Source organism: Theropithecus gelada, chromosome X (genome assembly GCF_003255815.1).
Source record: "Theropithecus gelada isolate Dixy chromosome X, Tgel_1.0, whole genome shotgun sequence".
In the NCBI taxonomy this organism is placed as follows: Eukaryota; Metazoa; Chordata; class Mammalia; order Primates; family Cercopithecidae; genus Theropithecus; species Theropithecus gelada.
The window spans coordinates 150,950,302-150,974,788 of NC_037689.1; the positions used below are offsets into that span (position 1 = coordinate 150,950,302).

General features: G+C 54.6%; 1 protein-coding gene across 1 annotated transcript; it reads right to left on the reverse strand.

The window, feature by feature from the left end:
- Positions 1 to 470: 470 nt before the first annotated feature.
- Positions 471 to 20,656, reverse strand: HAUS7 (HAUS augmin like complex subunit 7). Its single transcript, XM_025371767.1, has 10 exons — positions 20,476 to 20,656; positions 19,190 to 19,305; positions 16,827 to 16,894; positions 14,477 to 14,538; positions 9,162 to 9,253; positions 8,519 to 8,680; positions 8,291 to 8,390; positions 7,569 to 7,793; positions 6,593 to 6,707; positions 471 to 716 (listed from the first exon to the last, which is right to left on the reverse strand). Exons 1-10 carry the CDS (start codon positions 20,581 to 20,583, stop codon positions 646 to 648), a joined length of 1,119 nt encoding a protein of 372 aa, XP_025227552.1. The 5' UTR covers positions 20,584 to 20,656; the 3' UTR covers positions 471 to 645.
- Positions 20,657 to 24,487: the final 3,831 nt, after the last annotated feature.

The window sequence follows — 24,487 nt, forward strand, 5'->3', positions numbered from 1 at the left end:
AGAGGCCCCACTAGTTGTGCCTGTTCTAGTGCTCGCAGGGAGGGAGGCAGCTGTGACAGGCACACTGCTCAGGGAGATACTGGGTCACCCTGGGAAACCCAGACAGCATCTTCCTGGACAACCAGTCAGGCTGAATTCCCCAGCCCAGAGCTGAGTGCCCAGCCAGGGAGGAGCAGGAAACAGGTACCCCGCGTGGGATCCAGGAGCACTCAAGGAGGGCGGCTGAGGGGTACGTCTCACACAGGACCCTGAGGCCAGCCAGGGGAGGCGGCAGTCGGGTCTCTGCTTGCAAGTGGCTGGCAACAGCAGGAAGGAGTGAAGCCACAGGAAGAGGACACAGCCCGGGCCCGCCAAGATGACAGGAAGGCCTCGGCCAGCCTGCCCAGACCTGGGCCACCTGAGCAGCTCAGGATGGGGGGGGAAGGAGAGAGACGCGGAGCTGCAGAAGCAGAAAGCAGGCTGGAGGAGACTGCTTAGAAACCGAGGCTTTCTTTGTGTCCAAATCAAACCACCCATCTTGTCTCTCTGTCCCCAAAGGGGCCAAAGGTCCCTGCCTAGAGCACAACGTGGGGCTGCAACGGCTTCTGCTGCCACAATCATCCATCCTCGGCCAACTCGATCTTGGGAGAGGGCTTCCTGCCCCCACTATCCTGTGCTTTTGCGTGGGCCATCACTGAAGACTTTGTATTTCTCCATTAGTTCATTCATCTTGGTAGCTGCAGAGGAAAGAAACCAACAGGAAAGCGAGCCTGGCGCAAGAGGCGAGGTGCCTCCTGCCCGCCGCCCAAGGCACATGTCCTCAGCTGATCCTCCTTGAGCCCCAGCTACCACCAGCACGGCAGGGAAGGGACAGGCACTGCCGAACTGGGAGCTGCTCAAGCTCTGTGGGGGCCAGGCCAGCAGCTTGGGAGCCCTGGGCTGGGTCACACCAACCGCAGCACAGTTCCGAGACCCAGGCCAGGGTCTGCTGACCCAGCTGTGCCCCCGCCTACCTGCCCCCTGCCCCCAGAGTCCCAGGGGCAGCATATGGCACACAGTGAGGAGGCAGGGACTGTCCTGACTTCAGTGGCACGTTCAGTATTAACCAGATGGATAACTGCACACACAACAAACCCAATCACAGACAGCCCTAAGGCCTTGGCTGCCCAGCCGGGTGGCGGGCGTGGTGACTGCACCGCACCTTATCTGCCATAACCACATCTGCCTCTCAGTCGCCAACCCTAGACCATGGCCATCATCCCCCTCCCCCAGCAGACAGAGGACGACAACACAGCCCCTCACCTGCCCTGCCTGTCCGCTCCCCATCTGTGGCCCCACTGTCAGCTACACTTTGCCTTTTACATGTTGAGGTCATTAGCATTGACATTAGGTGCTGTGAACCCTGAATTTGTCATCCTCTGCCCATCCCGAGGGTGACTCTGAAGCTCAAGAATCATGGGGTGTGCCTCGGGGTGACACTGAGCTGGGGAATGTGCTCAGCCCGCCTGGAATTGCCTCAGGACTCTCTCCACTAGCCATCAGCTTCCAGTGGCGTCCCAGCTAAGGGGCTTCCTGCCGCAATGCGCACTGCTCTAGACTGTTTTCCTAGGCTCCAGACTGTGTCCCTCGTGTGGCATCTGCCCTTATCAAATCGTCTAGACCTCCATCCCAGCCTTCCTGCTCTGCCCTCACTCTTGGTGCAGAGCTTGGCAGGGTCCAGAGCCCAAGGCCGGGTGTGCAGGGCCCTCGGTGCTTGTAAGGCATCCTGGCTGCTCCTGAGGCCACAGGTTGTCTCTCCCGAAGCTTTGGCCCCAGCCCTTGGCCCCTGTACTCCAGATGACAGGAGGTGGGTCCCACCCGCCCTGTGCTCAGCACCTGCACTCACCTGGCTTGTTCTGTGTGCCCGCCTCCTCCGGAGCCCTGCCCTCCATCTCCCCTGCCCCCTTTCCTGGAGACCCTGTGCCTGGCTGGGGCCTGCACGACGCTGATCTTTGTGCTGGTTTTTCTGTCTCTTTTCTCTCTTCTTAGAGATCCCAGCCTCATTTCGTTTCTAGTCTCCTTGTGGCTGGGTTTTCACAGCTGTCCAGGCACGTCTGGAAGTCGCACTAAGTGTATTCAACAGTGTCGGAAAGTCCTTTGGGTCAGATTTCCTGCTCATCCAGGGCTTTCTTCTCTCCTGCATGGGGCTGCTTTTCGAGCCGCCGCGGCTGGGGAGAGGATCTCGGTAGCTGCCGCTCCCCCTGGTCCGCTGTGGTGGAGCCATTGCCTGTGGGGTATCTCTCCGGAGGACAGTTTGGAGGAGTTCCACAGAGGTGAGGCAGGGGTCAGCTCTTGCCCCATGGACCCTCAGAGGCTGCGAAAAGGTAGGCTTCACCCGGGCTGCCGCCAGCCACATCAGTCACATCAGCCACATCAAGAGCCAAGCTAGGAGCCGCTCAGGCTCTGTGGGGGCCAGGCCAGCGGCTTGGGAGCTGGTTTGCTTATTCATTTCCATCATTTTCTTCACAGAAGAACAGGCTAGGGTCTCACCGGGGGCCACTACCCCATGCAGGTGGCCCTCTCCAGACCTGCTTCACCTGTGCCCTCTGCTTCCATCTGCTCGCCACTGCCCCATCCCCGGCACGCCGCTGCCCCTTGGGCTGTCCTCTCGGCTGCCGCCTTCCTCGCCCGCTGAGCCCGTCACCACTTCCAGGGTCGGTGGCATCTCTCCATTGTTGGTACCCTCAACTCTCCTGCCCTATTCTTGCACTGACAGTATTGCTTCGGTTTCCAAATACATTGATGTTTTCATGGCAGTGAGGTTTCAGGAAGCCTGGGGGGCGACTCCTGGTGGGTGGTGCTGACCCACAGTGCCAAGGCCCTCCCAACTCACAACAGGCCACGCCCCCGGCAAGAGCCCAGAAGTCACACCGGCTGATCCTCACTTCATAGGTGGTGCCACACCTCCAACAGAGCCTGGCTGCGGGCATGCAGATTGCTGGGACGGGAAACAGCACAGAAACACAGGCCTTCCACAGTGGGAGGAGGGCCACTGAGACCAGGGCCCTCAAGGGGTCAGATGGGAAACGGGACAAGTAAAGAACCGTCCCGAGTGGCCTTTGGCGTGGATTTGATGCTGACCCTTTCTCTGGTGTGTCCAGACACTAAGAATTCATCTCAAACCAAATCAGGATACTGAACTGATGAGAGCTGAGTTGAGAGCCCCAAGAGAGGCCAATGCCCGCCCTGGGCCTGCTCCCCTGGCGTCTCTCCAGACCCCCGAAGTGGATGGGGCTCGAGGGTGAACAGACACTTCCCTGTACACAATGCACTGCCCAGTTCACACAGCCTGGACGCAAAGGGTGCCCTTCTGGTAAGAACAGACACTACACTTGATCTTAGCCAAGAAGCGATAAAGGGCTTTTCTGAAAGGCAAGACCTGCCACCAGTCCTATGGTGCCACAGTCACAGGTGAGATGGCACACTGTTAAGAATACCAATTATCATTATAAGAATGATGGCATAGATTATAAGCAGTTTACTAACAGCAATTATAAAAACTGGGGAGAGAGTCATAGTGACAGTGGTGATTAGGATAAACGCTATAATAAATTTTAAAGTGGAGGGTTCTGTTGCAGTTCAATCGGCAAGAAGAGACTCCTCAGGGCCTGGTATACACGGGGCAGATATGTGCCAAGGCCAAGAGCAGTGAGAAGCCTGGCTCTCCAAGGAGACAGCTGGCTGGAGGGTTCATTCAAAGACAGTCTCGAAAACGAGGGTTCAGAGGCTATGGACTTTAAACCACTAGTTGGGGGTGCAACAGTGGAAAACATTTACAGCAAATGCTTTAGCTGCTGCTGCCTGAGGCAGTGCATAATAGCCGGGGCAAACAAGAGACTAAACAAGAAGCTCAGAAGGAGGGCCTGAAGAATCAGAGGTCCACAAAAGCTCTGTAAAGCTCTGGCACAGTCCTGGGAATCTGAAAGACCATGTGTGTGTGCCGGGCTGTGAAAATCCCAGAGAGAGAGAGACCTGAGAAAGCCCTGAGCTCTCACCTCTGGCTGACCTTGAGGTTCTGAGCAAGCAAGACGTGAAGGAGAAACAGCTGTCAACTGCCTGGCTGAGTGTTGTTGAAAAACATGAATGACACATCTACAGAGCTCAAAAAGCTCCCAATGTAATAAATTCACAGTGATTCACACGAAGACACATTATAATCAAAGTGTCCAAAGCCAGGGACCAACAGAATTTTGAAAAGAAAGTGAAGAGACTCATCATATACCAGCTGGCTTTACATCAGAAGCTTTGGCAGCCAGAGGACACTGAAATGACACATTCAAAGTACAAAAGAATTCTATATTCAGCAAAACTATCCTTCAAAGATGAAGGAGAAATGAAGACATTCCCAGATAAAAAATGAGGGAGTTCATCACTAGTGAGCCTTCCCTACAGGAAATACTAAAGGTAGGCCTCCAGGCTGACATGAAAGGACACTAGACAGTAACACAAATTCACATGAGGAAATAAAGAACTCCAATAAAGGTAACAACATTGATAAATATGAAAATGTGCACAAATGTACACATTTAATACAGCTTCATTCTAATGAGCAAAGTTTTTGTATACAATTGAAATTAGTTTGGTAATATACTGTTTTCAGTTAGGATGCTAAATGCAATTCTAAGGGTAACCGCTTAAAAATAACTTTTAAAAAAAGTGTTAAAGAAACAACAAGGGAATTAAAATGGTATACCCAAAAATACCTAACACTAACGTATTTTGCTTTAATAGGAAAAAGTTTTTGTATACTACTGAAATTAATTTGGTACTAGACTGTTTTCAGTTAGGATGCTAACTGTAATTCTAAAGGCAACCACTTAAAAAATAACTTTAAAAAACAGAGTTAAAGAGGCTGGGCGCGGTGGCTCATGCCTATAATCCCAGTACTTTGGGAGGCCAACACAGATGGATCACCTGAGGTCAGCAGTTTGAGACCAGCCTGGCCAACATGGCAAAACCCCATCTCTACTTAAAAATACAAAAATGAGTCAGGCGTGGTGGTGGGTGCCTGTAATCCCAGCTACTCGGGAGGCTGAGGCGGAATCACTTCAATCCAGGAGGTGGAGGTTGCAGTGAGCTGAGATTGCACCACTGCACTCCAGCCTGGGTGACAGAGTGAGACTCCATCTCCAAAAAAAAAGAAAGAAAAAGAAAAAGAAAAATATGTTCACACAAAGACTTACAATGTACATAGCCAAAAAGTAGAAACCCACGTCTACAAACTACAACAAAATGTAGTATATCCAGACAATCAAATATTATTCAACCATGAAAAGGAATGAACTACGTGGATAACCTTTACAAAACTTTATGCTCAGTGAAAGACACCAGACACAAAAGACCACACATTGTTATTCCATTTATAGGAAATGTCCAGCACAGGCAAACCCACAGAGACAGACAGCATTTCTATGACAGTGGTTGCCAGGAGTTGAGGCTAGGGAGGGATGGGGATTGGCTGCTAATCATGTGGGGTTTCTTCTGGGGGTGATAAAAATGTTCTGGACTCAGATGGTGATGAGAGGATGGTTACACAACTCTGTGAATATCCTAAAGACCATGAAATTGTACACTTTTAAAAGGGCAGATTTTATGTTATATGAATTTGAATTCAGTAGATCTGTTATTTAAAAAATAAATTAGAAGAGGTAGAAAACTGGCTTTACCTTCTTTCTTTGAGTTTATTTTGCTGTTTATTTTATTTTCTAGCCCCCTGAAATGTGGTATTAGTGCAGGGATAGCAAAAAAAAAAAAAAGGAATGAACAGAACAGAGGAGAACCCAGAAACCCACACATAACGTATGGATACTTAATAATTAACAAGAGTGATGGTATTGTAGATCAATGAGAGAAAGAGTGATTTCCAGTCAATGGTGCTGCAACAAATGTGTATCCATATAGGATACAAGGAAACTAGACCCCCACACCTCACTCCATATGCAAAAATCAACTCTGGGAAGATGGCCCTCATTATAAGCATTTTCCCATTTTCCTTAACTTTCTTTTTTTTTTTTTAAAAGACAGGGTTTGTCACCCAGGCTGGAGCACAGTGGCGTGATCTCGGCTCACTGCAACTTCCCTCCCGTGGGCTCAAGTGACCCTCCCACCTCAGCCTCCCACATAGCTGAGACTGCAGGTGCATGCCACCATGCCCAGCTAGTTTCTGTAATTTAGTAGAAATGCAGTTTTGCCATGTTGCCCAGGCTGATCTCAAACTCCTAGGCTCAAAGTGGTCCATCCTCCTCCGCTTCCCAAAGTGCTGGGATTACAGGCATGAGCCACCACGCCTGGCCCAAGTAACATTTTTAATTGCCAAATACTATTCCATTCAGGCATTTGCTATCATTTGCTTCACATTTTCTATTACTGGGTTACCTCAATTTTCTAAGATGAGTGTTTTCATTTGATAATCCACTGAAAGCATTTTTTCAAGTGAAGGAAAACATGCATTAGAAAATTAAAAACAAAAGAAGGGGCCGGTCCCCAAATGCTCCTCCAGGGTTAGTGGAGCACAGAAAAGGGAGCCCGCGCATGGGGCAGCCCCAGGCAGAGGACCAGGAGGGTGGCCACATACCTAGACTCATGACGGAGCTGCTGCCGCCCCAGCAGATCTGCTTGCCTTGCTGCTTCTTCACCGTCTCCACAGTTTTCGCAGAGGTGTCAGCAACTGCCACGACCACTTGCAGCAGCTGGCGGGGAGGGAGGGAGCAAGCCAGCAACCGGGCACTAAATGCCACTAGTCTCACCTAGCGATGGCATCTCCTGCTTCCCACCCCCGTTCACAACGATCAGGTGGCACTCACCCAAAAGACAGTCAAGGGTAAGGGACAGAACTCCCAGCGGGAAAGTCACCAATCAGAGTTCTCAGACCTGAGTCCCCTCTTCCTGACCCAGCGGGGATGCCACACTATCATGTCACTCTAGCAACCCTCGATGCCTAGGGACATGCCAGCCAGCACTGCATGTCCTCCCAGTCCCAGCAACTGGCAAGGTGGGAAAATAAATGTCCCAAGAAAAATGGACAGGAGAGGCCTTTGGCCTCACCATCCCTGATCGAGGAGTCTCACAGGACCAGCCAGTTAGAGGTTGGAAGGCTTGGAGCCTCTCGGTTAAAAAAACAAAATAAACATCACGGAATCCTTGAGCCAAGGGCAGAGTTGCGCATATAACAACTGTAGTCATCATAACTAAAGCCGGCCTTTTAGGTTGGCCTCTGGGGATCTCACATGTGGAACAACAAAACAAGCAAACATTGATGAGCCTGCTTCCTCCCGTCCTGTCTGAGCAGTCTCATGGGCAGACAGGCAGGCGCTGAGATGGGCAGGTCCACAGACCAGAAGTAGCACCTGCCCCAGCCCACTGAGGGGCCCAGAGCCCTGCCACGCCACTGGCCCGCAGGGAGCCCAGCCCAGCTCAGCCCCTCCCAGCCCCTGGTCCCGCCCTGTGGTCCCTTGTCAGGGACTACTGAGGCCCCTGAGCCCAAGCAGGATATAAGCTCTGAGTGAACAGGGGAGGGGGGCAGTTAGAGGGGAGGGGAAGGGGACCCTTACTTGGCTGTAGGAAGTCAGATTCTGGTGCGTGGCCTGGATGATGGGGCCACACGGGTGAAGGTCAGGGCCTGGGCGCTGGCAGCACTCGCCCAGCTCATCGTCATAGACTTGGAGGAAAGCCAAGATTAGCTGGTGGAAGTCGGAGGTGACCAGACGCAGCTTCTGGTCTAGGGTGCTCACGTCGGCTGCGCCCGCAGCGGTCCCTTGCTTGTGTTGTGCAAAGTACTGCAAAGCCAGAGGCAGAGTCCCTCGAGGCTGCCCTGCCTGCCAGCCAGGCTGCCACCAGCCCTCACCTCAGACACTGCACAATCAGGGTGAGGAAGAAAGCTTCCAGAAACAGGGAGACAGGGAAGCTGTACCGAGCAACTCAAGCCAGGGCAAGACCTTCTGGCTCCCAGCCTCAGCCCCGTCACTCACTCTCCCGTGGGCCCCAGTCTCCTCCACAATCAAACAGAGGCCAGGTCAAGGGCTGCCAGGAGGACCACGTGCGGCAAGGCACATGGCAATGTGCTCAGGCATGGGCACCGCCCAATACCTGAGGCTGATCCCTTCCCCCAGGCACGGCACCCACCTCTCACCTCCCCATGGACTGAGCACCACAGTATTCTAGAACATGTCAGGCCCAGTGCACAAGCAACCTCACTTAAGCCTCACATGCTGAAGGAGGTCACAAAGCAGGGCCTTGCCTCCAAGCTCCCCCTCCCAGGAGCTAGCACCCTTACCTCCGTTCTAAGCGCATGCAACTTGGCAGCGCTCTCCTGCAGCTGCCTGGCCAGCTCCGCCAGCTTCTCCTCCTCCTCGGACTTGGCAGAGGCACTGGCCCTGCAGGAAGAGAAAGGGGACACCTGCAACTCACCGCTGCCAGGGTTGTCTGCAGTAACAGAACCAAGCAGCCTGGGGCTGGGATAGCAGGCCAGGGTGCTGCTGCCAAGGCCTCCAGGAGCACATACCACTGCCTCTGGTCATCACTCTGCTTGTTGAGGAGGGACTGCATGTCCAGGGGCCATGGGTCGCACTCTGGATTCAGGAGCATCTGCAGGTGGGGGCTGGAGAAGAGCTCCCCCAGCAAGGCCTCGTTCTTCTCCCTGGTGTCCTCGAAGTGCTCCATCAGGCTGCAAAGGCAGCCCCCAGGGCCACACCGTCACAGGCCAGAGCACTGGCCCAGCAGGCTCTCAGCCCCACAAGGAAGGCCCCAGAGGCACATCGGGGCTAGGCACAGAGGCCAGGACCAGCCCCACCGCACGGAATCCTGCCCCACCTGTCTGCCCTGGCTCCTCCATTTTTGTCCGCCTACCCACCCACCCATGGGGCACCCTAGGTGCTCACCCTCCTCTGTGCCTGGCCTGTCTGCTCTGAGTCCCACATCCCACCTTCACTCACCCCCAGGGCCTTGGGCAGCAGCCAGCACCCTTGGGACACAGACGCCCCTTGCCCGTACGCTGCCTGGCCCGACTGGCCAGCCAGATTCCCAAGGGGGGTGTCCCACCTCAGCCAGCATCAGAAGGGGAGTGACACCCCAGCCCCTAAAAGCTCTAGAACTAGGACCAAGAGAAGCCCGTGAATACTGCCCACCTGGGCCATCCACACCTTTACCTCGAGCAACTGGAGCACCCAACGGTCAGGTTCCGGATGGCATCAAGCAACTGGTCCATGAAGTGCAGCTGCTTCTGGGCGCAGGCACAGCCCTGGGCAAGGAAGGCCACAGGCATTCAGTGGCTCCCCCTAAGCCAGGCCAATACCAGCTGTCCCCAGTGCCCCTGCCCCCACATGCCACCCCTGCCAGGAGCCAGTGGAAAGGAGGGGTCTGGCCCATCAGCGACTCTGTGCCTGCCCGGCAATGTCTTGGACTAGCGAGTGCTCCCTGCCTTGGGCTGTAATGATGCTGGGACCACATGCCGGAATGGGCCAAGCACTGCGGAAACCTATGAGAGCGTGAGTCTGTCGTGCAGCTGACAGCATGGCTTGCTGGGTGGGCGGGCAGCACACAGCAGGGTCTGCTGTGACAGAACACAGCCCACAGGGACACCTCCAGGACAAGGCCTGTTCTCCTCCAAGGATTGCCGTCCCCGCTGGGAACAGATGAAGCTGACAGGATGGGGCTGAGCGGTGGCCTGCTTTCCAGCCAGGGGACTGGCGTTCCAGCCCGGAAGGCCCAGGTTCCAGGAGCAGCAGCTCCTGAGGGGCTGACTTAGTGCCCCACTCGCCGGAAAGGTGAGTGAGATGCCCATGGGAGCCACCCAGCCAGGAGCTCAAGGCTTCCAGAAGCACAGCTTTCTCCTCCTTCCAGAAAAGGGAAGAGGTTCGCTGAGGACTTCCAGGACCTGAGAGGCTATGCCTGCTCCAGAAGGCCCCCATCCAGACCCACTTCTTGAGCTCTGAACATCCTAACCACGTCAAAAGGGTCAACTCCATGGGGTATGAAATGCCACCAGGAGTGCCTCGGCCCTTTCACTGTGGCCTGTGCCTTCAGTGCCAACTTGTCATGCAAATGCTCCTTGGGGGGCTTGGTGAAGCTGCCAGAGCGGCTGGCTGAGCCAGTCCGTTCTGGTGCATTCCTCAGAACAGTGTATGGCAGGCGGGGGCAATGATAAGGTAAAATTGGCAACACTGTCAATAGCATAGAGACTGGGCATCACCATGACATCCAACTGAGGCAGATTCAGGAGCACAGGTGCGAGAAGCTCAGGGCACCCAGGACAGGGGTGATAGCACTGGGAGGGCTCACTGCCTGCATGGTGGTGCTGGCCACAATCATGTGCTCCAAGGTGATCTGGGGGCAGCGGGTTGCCACGTCCCCACAGCACTGACCTGGCCTATCTAGATGCTACACAGCAATGGAATCGTACACAACCAAGCATGAGGCTGGCGAGGATCACGTGTGTCCTAGTGCAGATCAACAGTTGATTTCCTTTTTATTGCTAGTTAGTTTATACATTCACTAGTTGATGGACATCTGGGCTCTTTCCACTTTCGGGCCATTAAGAATAACACTTCTATGGACGCTCAGGTATAGGATTTTGTGTGCATGTGTATTTTCACTTCTCCTGGGTGGACAGCTGGGACTGGAACTGCTGGGCCACGGGGTAACTGTGTTGCCATCTTTCAGGAACTGACAGACTTTTCCACAGCAGCTGCACCACTTTATATTCCTATAGCAATGCAGGAGGGTTCCAATCTCTCCTCATCCTGGTCAGCACTGGGATTTTCCTTTTATTTCTTAAGCAACAGGGTCTTGCTCTGTTGCTCAGGCTGGAGTGCAATGGCACCATCATAGCTCACTGAAGCCTTGAACTCCTAGGCTCTCCGTGATCCTCCCGCCTCAGCTTCCCAAGTAGCTGGGACTTACAGGGGTGTGCCATCACATCTAGCTAATTTTTTACTTTCTGTAGAGACGGGGTCTTACGATGTTGTCCGGGCTGGTCTTAAACTCCTGAGCTCAAGTGATCCTCCTGCCTTGGCCTCCCAAAGTGCTGGGATTACAGGCATGAGCCACCAGGCCCGGCCTCCTTTCCTTTTTTGATTCTAGCCATCCTAGTGTGTGTGTAGTGGCATCTCATGATGGTTTTGCTTTGTGTTGCTCTAATGGCCAGTGATGCTGGCCATGTTTGCATCTGCTTCTTGGCCATTTGTTCATCTTCTTTGGAGAAATGTCTATTCAGACACTTTGTCCAGTTTTGAACTGGGTTTTCTGTCTTTCTTATTGAGTTGTAAGGGTTGCTAAAAGATTTGGGATACAAGTCCCTCATCAGTCATGTGATTTACAACTATTTTCCCCCATTCTGTAGGTTTTTCTGTCTCTTCACTTTCTTCATGGTGTCCTTTGGTGGACCAAAGTGTTTCATTTTAATTAAGTCCAATTGATCTGCTTTTTCTTTTGTCACTTACGTTTTTAGTGTCAAATTGATGACTTCATAAAACATCATTATGAACACCTGGATTTGGGTGTATATGGAGTGTGCCTGTCTACTGCAACCCCTATGCTTAGGAGGCTCCCACTGGCCCCTCTCTGACTATTGCTAGTTGGCTCCTGAGTTCCTCGGACATGACCCAAGTCTTGGGTGACTGCTGCTCTCTGTGTTTCCGCCTGTGTTACAGCCGGGATGTCATCGTTCTAGGCATTTTCAGGGCATAAGATAAGGAAATACATACATGTTCCTTAAGGTAAGAATATATTAAGAGGATGGGCACAGTGGCTCACGCCTGTCATCCCAGCACTTTGGGAGGCTAAAGCAGGAGGATCGCCTGAGCCCAGGAGTTCGAGACCAGCTTGGGCAACATGGCAAGACCCTGTCTCTACAAAAATTTTAAAAATTAGCGGAGTGTGGTGGTGTATGCCTGTGACCCCAGCTACTCAGAGGGCTGAAGTGAGAGAATCGCTTGAAGCCTGGGGGCTCATGCGGATATTCCCAATTAAAACTCAGGACTACAAGGGTTGACCCTACCTAATGATCTTAAATCTGTATCTCCTTTCTCCCTCCTTCAACTCCCAGGTCTCAATAATGCCAACAGAATTCTCCAATTCCTTTGTTTATCCATAACAAGGAATGCAATCCTGCTACATGCTGCTGCAACATGGACAAACCTTGAAAACCTTGTGCTCAGTGAGGAAGCCAGGCACCCAAGGCCACATATTCCAGCACTCCACTCCAATGACATACAGACAGATGGTAACTCAGTGGCTGCCACGGCCTGTGGGGAATGGGGAGTGGCTACTCAGTGGTTCAGGGTCTTTTCGGGGTGATGAAAATGTGGAACTGGATACAGGCGGTGGTCATACAACATTGTGAATGTACTAAAGACCACTAAATTGTATGCTATAACACAGCTTAAAAATTGAGGACGAAGTTTCAGTTTGGGAAGATGAACAAGTTCTGCGGCTGGATGATGGTGATGGCTGCACAGCACCGTGAATGTGCTTATGCTCCTGGACCGCACACCTAAAAATAGTGAACGTGGTACAATTGAGGTGATGTGTATTTTACCATAATTTTTTAAATTTAAAAAAAATAAGCGAGCTCCCACAGGGCCTGTTAGGAAATTGTTTTTCATGGCTGACATGGTAGATTTTATGTAAAGTGCATTTTGCCACAATGCCAATGTGGAAATATAAAGCAAGCACAGCGCTCCCGTGGCTGGGCAGAAAGCACGGGGCAGGTGCTGGCACGCTCTGAGAAGCGAATGGCAGCACGTGGGTCAGGGAGGAACACCAGGATTCTGAGTTCTCCTGCAGACTGGCAGGGGGCTGGCCGTGCCACCACCGTCACGGAAGTGGGTGGTTTATGTCTGGAGAACAGAAAAAGGGAGCCCCAGGGAACTAGAAAGTATTGAAGAGACAGTGGAGAGGAAACAGCTCAAGAAAGTGACCCCACAAATCTATAATGCCTGGACTCAGGCCCACCTGTGCACGAGTGGCTCTGATCTTGATGAGCCCAGCAAAGACTCCCAGGTTGACCACTGGGTGGCGCACACACAGGGGGGACCCGAAGAGCCATGCAAAGGCTGCAGAAACAGAGCTGATGCTGGAAGGAACCGCAGGCAAGAGGCGGGAGGCAGCTGAACTTGCTGCTTAAACCTAAGCAGGTCAAGTGCCTGCTAAAGCACAAATATTTATACAAATATAAATTGTGTGGAGAATACATTCTCCCAGAGCCAAAGTAATAGGTAAAATGTCCAGAGAACTACTTGGCACGTGAAGAACCACGGACTCTCAACCACAGGAGAGAAGACTCACTGGATATGGACTTTGGGTGACAATGTGTCCATGCTGGTTCATGGACTGTGACAAAGGAGCCACCGTGTGCAGGGTGTCCATGGCGGGAGAGGCTGTGTATGTGTGGGGCACGGGGCCTGTGGGGACTCTCTGTGCTTTCTGCTTAATTTTGCTGTGAACCTAAAACTACCCTAAAATATTAAGTCTATTAATTAAAAAAAAAAAAGAAAAAAAGACTTCACTGGGCAAGTGATCCAATTAATAAGTGGGCAAAGGACATGAATATGGAAATGTTTCCAAAGTGTATACAGAAATGGCCAACAAGCTCACAAAAAGACACTCTATATCATCGGTCATGGGGAAATGCAAATCAAAACCATAATGAGATACCACCCCACACCGAGCAGGGTGGCTAGAATCAACAAGACGGATGCCAGCGAGTGCCCGTGAGGATGAGGAGAAACTGGAGCTCTCCCGCACTGCTGCTGGAAAAGGAAGATGGTGCCGCCACACTGGAAAACAGTTTGGTGGCTCCTCAAAAAGTTAAGCACAGAGTGATCCTGTGACCCAGCAATTCCACTCCTAGCTATACACCCAAGAGGACTGAAAACACGTGTTCAAACAGCCAGTGTGCATCTCACATGTACCCATTGACATCTTATGCAGTGTGCCACTGCATAAGTGACCACCTTGGGCACGTGTTCTCAGGACCTCCTGGGACTATGTCATAGGCCATTGGTCACGTGACTAAATCTCTTCAGACATTAAAAAAAAGAAAACCTGTTCAGTCAAAAAACACATGCAAGAATGTTCATAGTAGCGTTACTCATAACCATCGAGTGAAAACAATTATTTCAAAATTTAGAAACGATAAGGTGGGTGCTGGGGTTTCTTTGACCTACCGCGGGGTAGATGAGGGACCTCGGGAGAAACTCTCAGGCCACAAGGGCTTGGGAGCCAGGCGCCGGGATGAATGAAGAATGAAGTCATCAACCAAGGACAGGACACTCTCCATCCCACTGGTCATCAGAAGCCAGAGATCTGCCCCTACCTGCACAGCTGCCCTCTCCCCTGTGCCCCAAGGACAACCAGGGTCTACCCAAGAGAATTCCAGCAGTTCTGGCCCCAGGGATGCCTAGAGAAGCAGCCTGCCCGAAAGTGTGCGTGTCATCTGCAGAGCAGACAGGGGCCCCCTTACCTTGAGGAGTTCCTGGTCATCTGGCGCACACAGCATCAGCTCATGGCCCAGCTTCGTCATTTCTGTTGAAACACAAAGAGCCCATCACGGCAGGCACCTGCCCAGACAGCAGCGAACAGAAGACACCCGGGAAGCCCAGTACCTACAGGCCAGACTCAGTACAGGAGACCAGTGTGGGCCAGGAGGCAGGTGGAAGGCACCCAGGTGCCGGCGCTGCCTCTTGCTGAGTGGCCCCACCCCTCTCTGGGCATCAGCTTCCTTGTCTGAAAATCAGGAGTTGTACCCAATGCTCTCCCAGGTATGGGGTCACTCACTCTGGCTTTGAGCAGAAGCCAGCAGCTGCCTGAGGAGTGGACAGGGGTCAGGGAACCTCTATAGTACACTGTGTGCCACCCTCTCCAAGACCTCACAAGGCCAAAGCAAATGGAATCACTGCTCCCATCGGGCTATGTCCTAAAGAACCTTCGTGCCATCATCTGCTATCACACTGCCGGCAGCCCTGCGGGTGGCAGGCCTTGTTGCATTTCATGCATGGGGAATCTGGTGCCGTGCACACTGCAGATCGTCCAGCCACATCTGCCAGGATGCCCAGGGCATTTTTCTGAGTAACTTGGAGCCATAAAGCCTGGGGCTGATGCCAGACCTGTCCCTCCACCTAGCCCTGGAGGGTCTGTTGCAGGAAGTAAGCAGAGTCTCTGTGGGGAAGCACTCAGTAACCCCAGGACCACCACACAAATGCCAACTGCACGCCTAGGCAAGCCTGTTCCACCACCGCCCTTAACCCCACATCCTCAAGTCCTCCCTGACCCCTCTCTTCCTCTCAGCGAGTCCAGCCAACCCTATAAATCCAGGATCTGGCCAGCGCTGCCTCCTGCATTCCCCTCCAAACTTTCACCTGGACCACTCGCTGCAAGAGCCCCGCGCCGTTCTCCCTGCCTCTTCCCCGGGCGCCCTATTCCCAGCACAGTGGGCCAGGGGTCTCGTTACAGCCAACAGCAGAACTCGGCCTTCCTTGACCCACACGGCCTGGCCTGATTTGGCCCGTCCCCTCCCAACCTCACTCCTTGCCCTCCCCTGCACTCCAGCTACACCAGCCTCCTTGTTGTGCCTCCAAGCTGCCAGGCAGAGCCCACCTGGGGCCCTGTGCACATGCTCTTCCTCTCCACACATGCCACGCTGGCTTCCGCCCCTCCTGCCATCTTATGTCAACAGCACCACCCTTCCCCCAAGCCCTGCAGGATCCCTCAGCCCTCAGCTGGCTGTTCCCAGTGCTTCTCGCTGGCGGATGCGTGGACAATTCTCCTACCCTCTCACACCTGTCTCTCCCTGCTAGCATGCAAGCGCCACGAGGGCAGTGGAACTCACTGCTGTACCCCAGGACCAGAAATAGTACCTCGCATGTGGTGGGTGCTCCTTAACCATTTGTCGGATGAATTCCTGAACTATCCTCACGCCCTACTGGTCCCGGTCTCTCCCACCTGCACTCTGACAAGTCTGACACTCAGTGTATTCCCGTGAGGTAGGCAAGACTGGGTTTCATCCCCACTTGACAGGAGAGAAAACAGGCTGGGAGTGGCGGTGTCAGGGCTAAGGCTGGGCTAGGTCGCACATGTGTTGGTGTGGGTCAGAGAATCTGGACTGTACCAGACATGGCAGCTCCGGGGAGAAGGGCAGTGCCTCTGTGTGGCCCAGGTCTGCCCACTGGCTCCTCTAAAACACCTCATTCTTCTGGCCCACCTCAGTACAGGGAGAACTGGCCCCAGATAACTCATGTGGCAATGCCAGCTGGGGCAGTGATCAGGACTCCAGGGTCCAGTTTATCTACCCTGGAGTGGCCAGAATAGACATAGGCCCATGAAAAATTTGATCTTTGACATTCCAACTTCTAGAGAGATCACCATGAAGGTGAAAAGTTAGCCACCAACTTGGGGACTACAATTTTGCTCGCCTTTATCTAACGTTCATTACCAGGTTAAGTACAGTTTCTACCAAGAAATGATGGAAAAGAGGTTATAAGGCAAGCCCCGCTGGAGAGCAACAGGCGCCCCTAGAAATGCCACCTGTAGACAGCGTGTCACACACCACTGACACAGGAAGACGGAACCACTGCTGGCATCGGCAAGAATCTCTGTCTCTGGCCACCAGCGCTGCAGGGACTGATGTGCTCTAGGTCCCTGAGAGAGGAGTTCTCCCACCTGCCATGCCTAGGAAAGGGTGGGGTTCAAGAAGGCTCTAGCAACATCCACACCACGTGCACCACCTAAAAGAAAACGTCGGTCCAATGGAACATGCACCATAACTCAATAAGGAGGCTGTGAACAAGCTCAGAATAGACCAAGATTCCACCTACCTTGGATCTTCACCTCTGTTGGGACCCCTTTCAGTGAGCTGAACCTGTCCTGCAGTGAGGGCCAGACCCTGCAGGGAAATGGCAGAGCTGGTCAGGCCGGAGACAGCCAGAAAATCCCCCTGGGCCTTCTGCACGCGCTGGAGAAAGTGAATTCCTGTGTATGTGCTCAATGCCACGGAACAGCTCACTTTAAAATGGTTACTTCTGTGTCACATGGATTTCATTTCCATGAATTATTAGGGAAAGAATATTCCAGGAAGTTTACCTCGGAAATGTGATTCTGGATACTGAAATGAAAATTCTTCTCAAGACCAAAAAAAAAAAAAGATGGCTGCAGCAGAGGCAGAGAGGGAAGCCGCCAGCACTCGGGGCTCTTTCTCGAAATGGCGGCGCGGGTAGGTTTTGAGGGCTGGCCCCGGGCTCCTGGCACCCTCCCCAGCCTCACTTGGGTCAGCATCAACTGCTCCAGGGTGGAGCACCTGGCCCTCTGCAGAAAAGGCTTGTGAGGCCTGCTTTCAGCCATGTGCGGGCTCCTGCTGCGAGTCTGTGGTCACAATCGAGGCTCATCACCTTGGGCACAGTGAAGGCCTGGCTTTGACTGCAGCACACAGGGGCCGCTCAGAAGCATGACACCTTAAAAGCCATCTGGTGGGCAAAACCAGATCCACACGCACAGCGCTTGGAAGGTAGGAAGTCCCAGAACACCCAGACACGCGCCGCAGGTGACACACAGTTCAGCCTTCCTCTGGGTCTCCTCCTTCAGGGGAGCACAGCCCAAGCACTGCAACCCCAGCCCCAAGCCCCAAGCCTCAAGCCCAGTATGACACTGAGGCCCAGAAACATCCCTCCAGCCACTGGGGCCACAGGCTCTTACCAGGGAGCCCCAGGCGCCTGCCGCCACAGCAGCCTTTCATAACGAAGGAGGCGCTTTCCACCAGGCTGCCGGAGTCTGGCTACACCTCACCACTGCCATCACTCTAGGAGCCTGCTGACTTGTGTGGTGGGAAAGGGCTGGTGGCTGTTCCCTGAAGAGGCCACACTTGCCCCAGGACTGCAACAGAGATCGAGCTGGGCTTGGCTGCCTCCACAGCACCACTCACCTCTGTGACTTATTAAGATAACCGTGGGTTCTGTGCAAGTGGGGTTGGGGAAGGAAGGTGGAGGCCAGCAGGCTGGGCTCTGACAGCGGGATTGCCAGAAACGTCTCTGAGCACAAGGCTCAAAGAAGAGGGCACTCACCCAGCACTGTGCAAGGCCAGGCACAGTAAACCTTGAACACACTCAAAATCCACACTGCAGAAGCCCAAGTAGCCAGACTCAGTAAAGGCTATCATTCAAGTCACCGCACCATCACAGCAGGGGGCAGAGCAGGAACAGAAAGTGCTGGAGGCCTTGGAAGCCCCAAGGAAACCCACAGGGCCTTGACCTCCACAATCCAGGGGGCTCCATGAGCTCTGCCCCAACCCACACCAAGGACCAACACTAGGTGCAGCTTCCAGGTTCTACTGAAAGGATATGGAAAGGCGGCCCTAAATGGGACTGACAGGGTACAGTCACATACAAAGAAAGGCAATGGGAAATTCACAGGAAAACTCCCATCCATCCGCTTCTCTTGTAGGACTCTCAAAACACCTAAGGAATTCTTGCCAGCCCGAAATCAGACAACGTCATCATATGCTCCCCGGCGGCTTTTTCAAAGGATTCGGTTTCTGGTACTTACAGAAGTACTACAGGTTGAATACCCCTAATCTGAAAATCTGAAATGCTCCAAAATCCTAAACTTTTTGATCGCTGATATGATGCTAAAAGAGATGCTCATTGGAGCATTTGAGATTTCGGATTTTCACATTAGGGACGCTCAACCAGTATAATGCAAATATTCCAAAATCCGAAGAAATCGAAATCTGAAACACTTGCGACCCCCAGACATTTTGGATATGGGACATTCAACCTGTAGAAGCACCTGAGGGGCATGGCTTTGGCCTCCTACCCATCCCTCTCTGGCCAGCAGGTGACCGCAGTTCCCCGAGTGCCCCCAGCTTCCACCCGAGTCAGGCAAATTTGCGCCCCCTCCCACAAAAGCCTCCTCCTGGGAGCTCGCTCAAGACCCTCACACTCCACCCAGTCATCTCCAGTCCTGCCTCACCTCCCAGGCTCCCAGGTTCCCAGGCCAGGGGCTAGTCCCTCCAGGGCCAGCAGTGGCTGCCAGACAAGCCGTCTGCCACTCAGAGGTCCAGGCTAGCAGGTGGAGCCCTCTGGGAAGACAGCTACTCACAGTAACCACAAACCCCATCTTCCCCAGGTGGGGCTGGGTGGCGCCCACGCACACCCCAGGTGGGAAGAGGAAGAAACTGATGCATTACCGGGTACACATCCACTCTAGGATCTCCAAGCGGTACTTTGAGGGGCTGCACAGCAGTTCCTGAATTGTCTTTGGCTCTGTGATATACAGACCCTCAAGGAAGGGGCAGTTTAGGTCCTAAGCAAGGAAAAGGAAAGCAACATTCACTGAAGGTCCCAGTGTACATCATTTTATTTATTTATTTACTTTTTTGAGACGGAGTCTCACTCTGTCACCCAGGCTGGATGGAGTGCTGTGGCATGATCTCGGCTCACTGCAGCCTCCACCTCCTGGGTTCCAGTGATTCTCCTGCCTCAGCCCCCAGAGTAGCCGGGGGATTACAAGCACGTGCCACCATGCCTGGACAATTTTTGTATTTTTAATAGAGACGGGGTTTCACCATGTTGGCCAGGCTGGTGTCAAACTCCTGACCTCAGGTAACCTGCCCACTTCAGCCTCCCAAAGTGGCGGGATTACAGGCGCGGGCCACTGCGCCCAGCCCTCAGTGTACATCTGCAAGCTCCCATGACCCTTTCCTTTACCCGTGTCCTGCCATTTTGCCAAGAGTTCAAGTTCCCCCATTCTTAACCCCACATCTCCCGCGGCATGCAGACCCCACCTCTTTCAAGTACTCCCACTCTGGGCTCTTGTGGCAGCAGGACCTAGGAGCAACGCCTGAGGCTAAGACTTAAGAGAGGGTCCTAGGTTTCGGGACTGAGGGAGAGGGGAGAGGAAGAGGGGCCACTGAGCCAGTCGTGGACAGGATGGGGGAGTGGCTGGGGGGAGGAGCGAGCGGGCCGAGGGGACCTGGGACAGCTCCCTGACCTCGTGGGCCAGTTTTCCTCACTGTTGCAGTGAGGGCTCTGTCCTGTGGGGCTGTAGAGGGCTTCTGGAAGCTATCACCCCCGGCATCTGACACCAAGCCCTAGTCTCGCTGACTTGACAGAGTGGCACGAGGCTCTGCCCATCTGTCCCCCGAGACTCCGCAAGATCCCTAAGGCCAGGCCTGCGTCCTCTGTGTCTGCACTTGCTCCGAGCGCCCAGCCCGGGTACTGCAGTTCCACAGGCGGTGCTGGCCCCAACTACCAGGCACAGGCCGTGGAGACAGCAAGAGCGAAGGCCTGGGGCACCCCAAAGAGCAAAGATGAATCATCCACAAGCACCCCCTGTTGCGGGGGAACAGGGCGCAGCCGGAACTGGCGACGGTGGCCGCGTGGCGCAGCGGACTTCCGCAGCAAGCCCGCCCGGGCCTCGGGCAGGGCCCTCCCCGGTCCCCTGCCCTGGAGTGGCTTTCTGGGCCAGCGGCACCTTCAACTTCCCGAACACCTCCACAGCCGCCCTGAACACGCTGCTGTCGCCCTCGTCCTCTGAGTAGTCGTCGCCGCCGCGGCCGAAGCCAGCGTCCTTCCCCGCCATGTTTCGCGCTCCGAGCCGCGCCCCGCCTACGCCCTGGTCTCACTGGCCGGCACGACCGCCAATCAAGTTCCAGTGTTCTTCCCGCCCACCCGCCTGCGCCCACCCGCTACCCCACCGACACTTCCCATTGGGCGGCGGCTCCGCCGGCGCGGGCCCCGGGCTCCCACCCTCGCCCCGGCACCACCCAGGGGCAGGACCACAGGGAAGCGGGCGGGGCGGACACGGGGAAGGGGGCGGGGCGGACACCGGGAAGGGGGCGGGGCGAACGGGCCAAGCTGGCTCTCGGTCGCTGGCCTTGCTGGCGTCGCCCCTGCTGCCGGCCGGGAGTGATGACGCGTCGAAGCGAGACTCTTCCAGGAGGGGGCGCTCCTGCCTTTATCGGGTTCTCCTGGGCCACCACTAAGGGGGACTCTGGTTCCCAGGAGGACCAAGGGGAGCCTTGGGTGCAGAATGGAACTGGGACTGAAGTGTTCCTCTCCCAGCACGGGGCTCTGTCTTCTCTTCACCATGCTCACGCTATAGTTAGAGGGAAATTTCTTGTCACTCACCAGCTATAGGCCTTTGAACCACTTACCTAACCTCTCTGTGCCTCTTTGCCCTCACCTAATGGAGCTAATAAGAGCACTTTCCCCAATGGGTTGCTAATGAGGATGGCAGGCGGTAATAATTCCTATGGAATCCCTGGGAAAGTGCCCGGCGCATGCAAAGCACTATTACAATATATGCTGGACCCCGCTCCCTTCACGGCTCCTGGGGTTATCTGTGGCTCCTTCCTATCCTGTCTACTTAACAAATTTTTCTGCATCCCTCAGGCCCCTCAGACTCAATGTGTCTGCAATGAAATATGTGAGTCCCTCCTCCCCCAAACCTGCAAAGCCCCCAGCTCACTGAATGCCCCTTACCCTGGGACCTGCTGATTGGACAAGGCAGGAAGGAGTTGGAGGGTGGCTTGTGCCCAGTAGCCAGGAGACAGCAGCAGGCAGCTGCCGCCCATCTGTCCCTCCTCCGTGCCCTGCCCTGCCATCTCCTGGAGGGTGGGATCAGGGGGCAAGTCTAGAGTCAGGGAGACCCAGGGACCTGCTGGGAGCCAACTGCAGTCATCCAAGTGACAGGAGGGGACTTCGCTCTGTCCTGGGAGGAGGGAGCAGGCAGAAGTCCGGGAGGTCACAGGAAGGGACCTCAGCCTGGGAGGCCCCGACACAGGTCCAGCGAAGTGCCTCAAGGTCGCTCTCTGCCCTTCCACGTGGCTGCTGCCTCAGGCCCTTCTGGAAGCTGAGGGCTGTCAGGGCCTTTGGGATATTTTTGTTTTAAACTTTTTTTCCCCCTCTTTTTTGTTTTTGTTTTTCTTTCTTTCTTTTTAGAAAATTTCATTTCAATCACAGCCCCAGCTCAGACATTCAAATTCTTGTGGGTTTTTCTGTGGATCTTTCCTAGGACTGGGGAATTTGGAGAAAGAAACCACGGCAGTGTGGCAGCCTCCCCCAACCCTCCCCATATCCTCTGCTCCTGACCGGGAAGAAACCAGCTCCTGTGTACTCTGGAAGAAAATCTCCCTCCTCCACCCAGCTCCATGGAACCAGTGTGCTAAACAGGCCTCCCCAACCTCAGCAGTTCAGTCTACGGGACCCAAGGAACTGGCAGGGCCTTGAGAGGCGAAGACCATCTTGAGAGGTTATGGAGACCATCCCCCTGCATGGAGAGCCTGTTGGCCAGCCCTCAGTCCATGGAGATGGTCACTGAAGACTCAGCAGCAGGCTGCAGCTTCCCTGCCCACACCACCCCACCACCAGCCACCCACCGCCCGCCACCGGAATCATAGCACCTCCCAGGCATCTTCCTCTGGAAAAGCTGGAGGCTGGGGAGGGAACAGAGAGGCTGCTGGGCCTCTCAGGAATGGGGAAAGAAGGGGCCCAGAGGTAGAAGCTTCTAGAAATGTAGACTCAAGCTCAATGCAAGAAAGCACTCCTCCCAGAAAGCACTGTCTGAACACCAGGTGGCTGCCAGGAGAGGGAGGGAGCTCCTGGTCCTAGGAGGTCTCCAAGCCCAGGGAGGTGGGTGGGCGGGTATGTGGAGGGTTGAGTCTTACCATGGGGGAGGGAGGGGACACATCTCTAAGGGGCATTCCAGCCCACAGACCCCGGGTTCTGTGAGGGAGGCCTGGGTGGGTCAGGGGGCAAAAATGTGGCTGAAGGACCCATTGACCTGGAGGAAGGATGTTGGGGGAAAGCTGTGGATGTGGCAGGGAAGCTGGGGAGTCCTGGTCATGGAGGAAAGTTGGCCATGCGTCCCAGCAGGGCCTCAGCTGTGTCAGTGCTTGGAAAACAGGTTGGAAAATGAGACCGGTTGACAGGCACTGGCCCCGCTGTGCCAGAGATGGGCTGGCAGATGCTGGTGGCATTTGAGGCCTCTCAGTTTTTGTGGTGGGCCCAGAGATGTATGGCCAAGCAGTTGAGCTCACCAAGCGGGCAGCCTCCCTGACCTGTGGAGGGTATTGAAAAGTCCTCAGAGCATCTGGGCCCTGCTCTTCATGTGACCTTTAGGGCAGACCCCAGGGTGCAGCGGGAATCAACCAGGCCCCCCAACCCATCCCCCAAAGACACCACGAATCAAAGGAAGCCAAAGTCCAAGCACTTCCCTCTCTGCAGAGGCAGGTCTGCTTCTGGCAGGGGCCGGAGTTAGACCTGAGGGGGAGCCACCCCACCTGGAGGCGCCTAGGTCCTGGAATGCTGTCGGAGCTAAAGCCCTAGAAGGCCTTGCTCCACGGGGCCACTTCGACTCCTGGTCCTGAACCAGGGAACCTGGGGAGGAGCCTTTGAGGGACTGAAGTGTCCTCCATCACCTAAGGAACTAAAGTTCCTTAGTAAGGGTGGAGAGTACCAAAGGCAAGCTGTTGAAGACAAGGCAAGTGTGTGTGTGTGTGTGTGTGTGTGTGTGTGTGTGTGTGTGCATGTGAGATGTTCTGGGGGAGAGTTCAGGTCTAAGATGAGAAACTGATCACACCCATGGGAGAAGTAAGTCACGAGCCCTGGCATTGGGTTTGAGGGAGAAATGTGACAGAGTAATGAGGTCAGGCTCAGGACGGTCTGAGTGTGAGGCTCTCCGCAGGCAAGGCAAAGCCAGGGGGCTGCCTCTACCTCCCCTCCTCTCCCTCCCCCTCCTGTTCTCCTCTCCTTCTTCCTTCTCCTCATCTCTTCCCTCTCTTCCTGGGACCTCTCTGCTGCTAAGCTGCGAGGCTGAGCTGTTGGTCACCCATCCACCCCTCATCCTGGCATGCAGGCTCAGTACCCAGGCCTTGCAGGCAGCCCACACCATCTGCGCCAACCAGGAGCCCACCCGAAACCCAGCCCTATCCTCGCAGATGGGGGAAGAGGTGGCGAACATGAAAGCAGGGGTGGGGGTCTTGCAAATGAGACAAGGAAGTGGCTGTAAGCTTGGGGGAGTCCCGCGGCTTGTGGCCCTAGCTCTGCAGGGACCACACTGTCAACCTGGGAGCTGCCTGAAGACTCGACTCTAGAACGTTCTCCTCCTAGGCCTCTGTGTTCATCTTTGGAGTCTACTGGCATATGAGAATGGAGAGGCTACCTTGGGACCTTGGCTTCCTCTTCCTGTCACTTCTAGTCCCTATGCTGGGCCTCCTGCTTTAGAGCCCCACCTTCACATCCTGCAGTTGAGGGGCCTCATCTGCCCCGTCCTGCCCCCAGGCCACTAGCTCCTCCAAGAGCACATCCGGCAGCCAGCGCAGTCGGCATGGTACCACCATCGCCATCACCATCGCCTCCTGTGGGCCTAGAGGTGCTACCATCACCTGCCCCGCCCTGTCCCCCAGGCCACAGGCTCCTGCAAGAGGGCAGGGCCTGCGACCCAGGGCGACTCTTGCTTCGAGGCCAGAGGCAGTTGTAGCGGG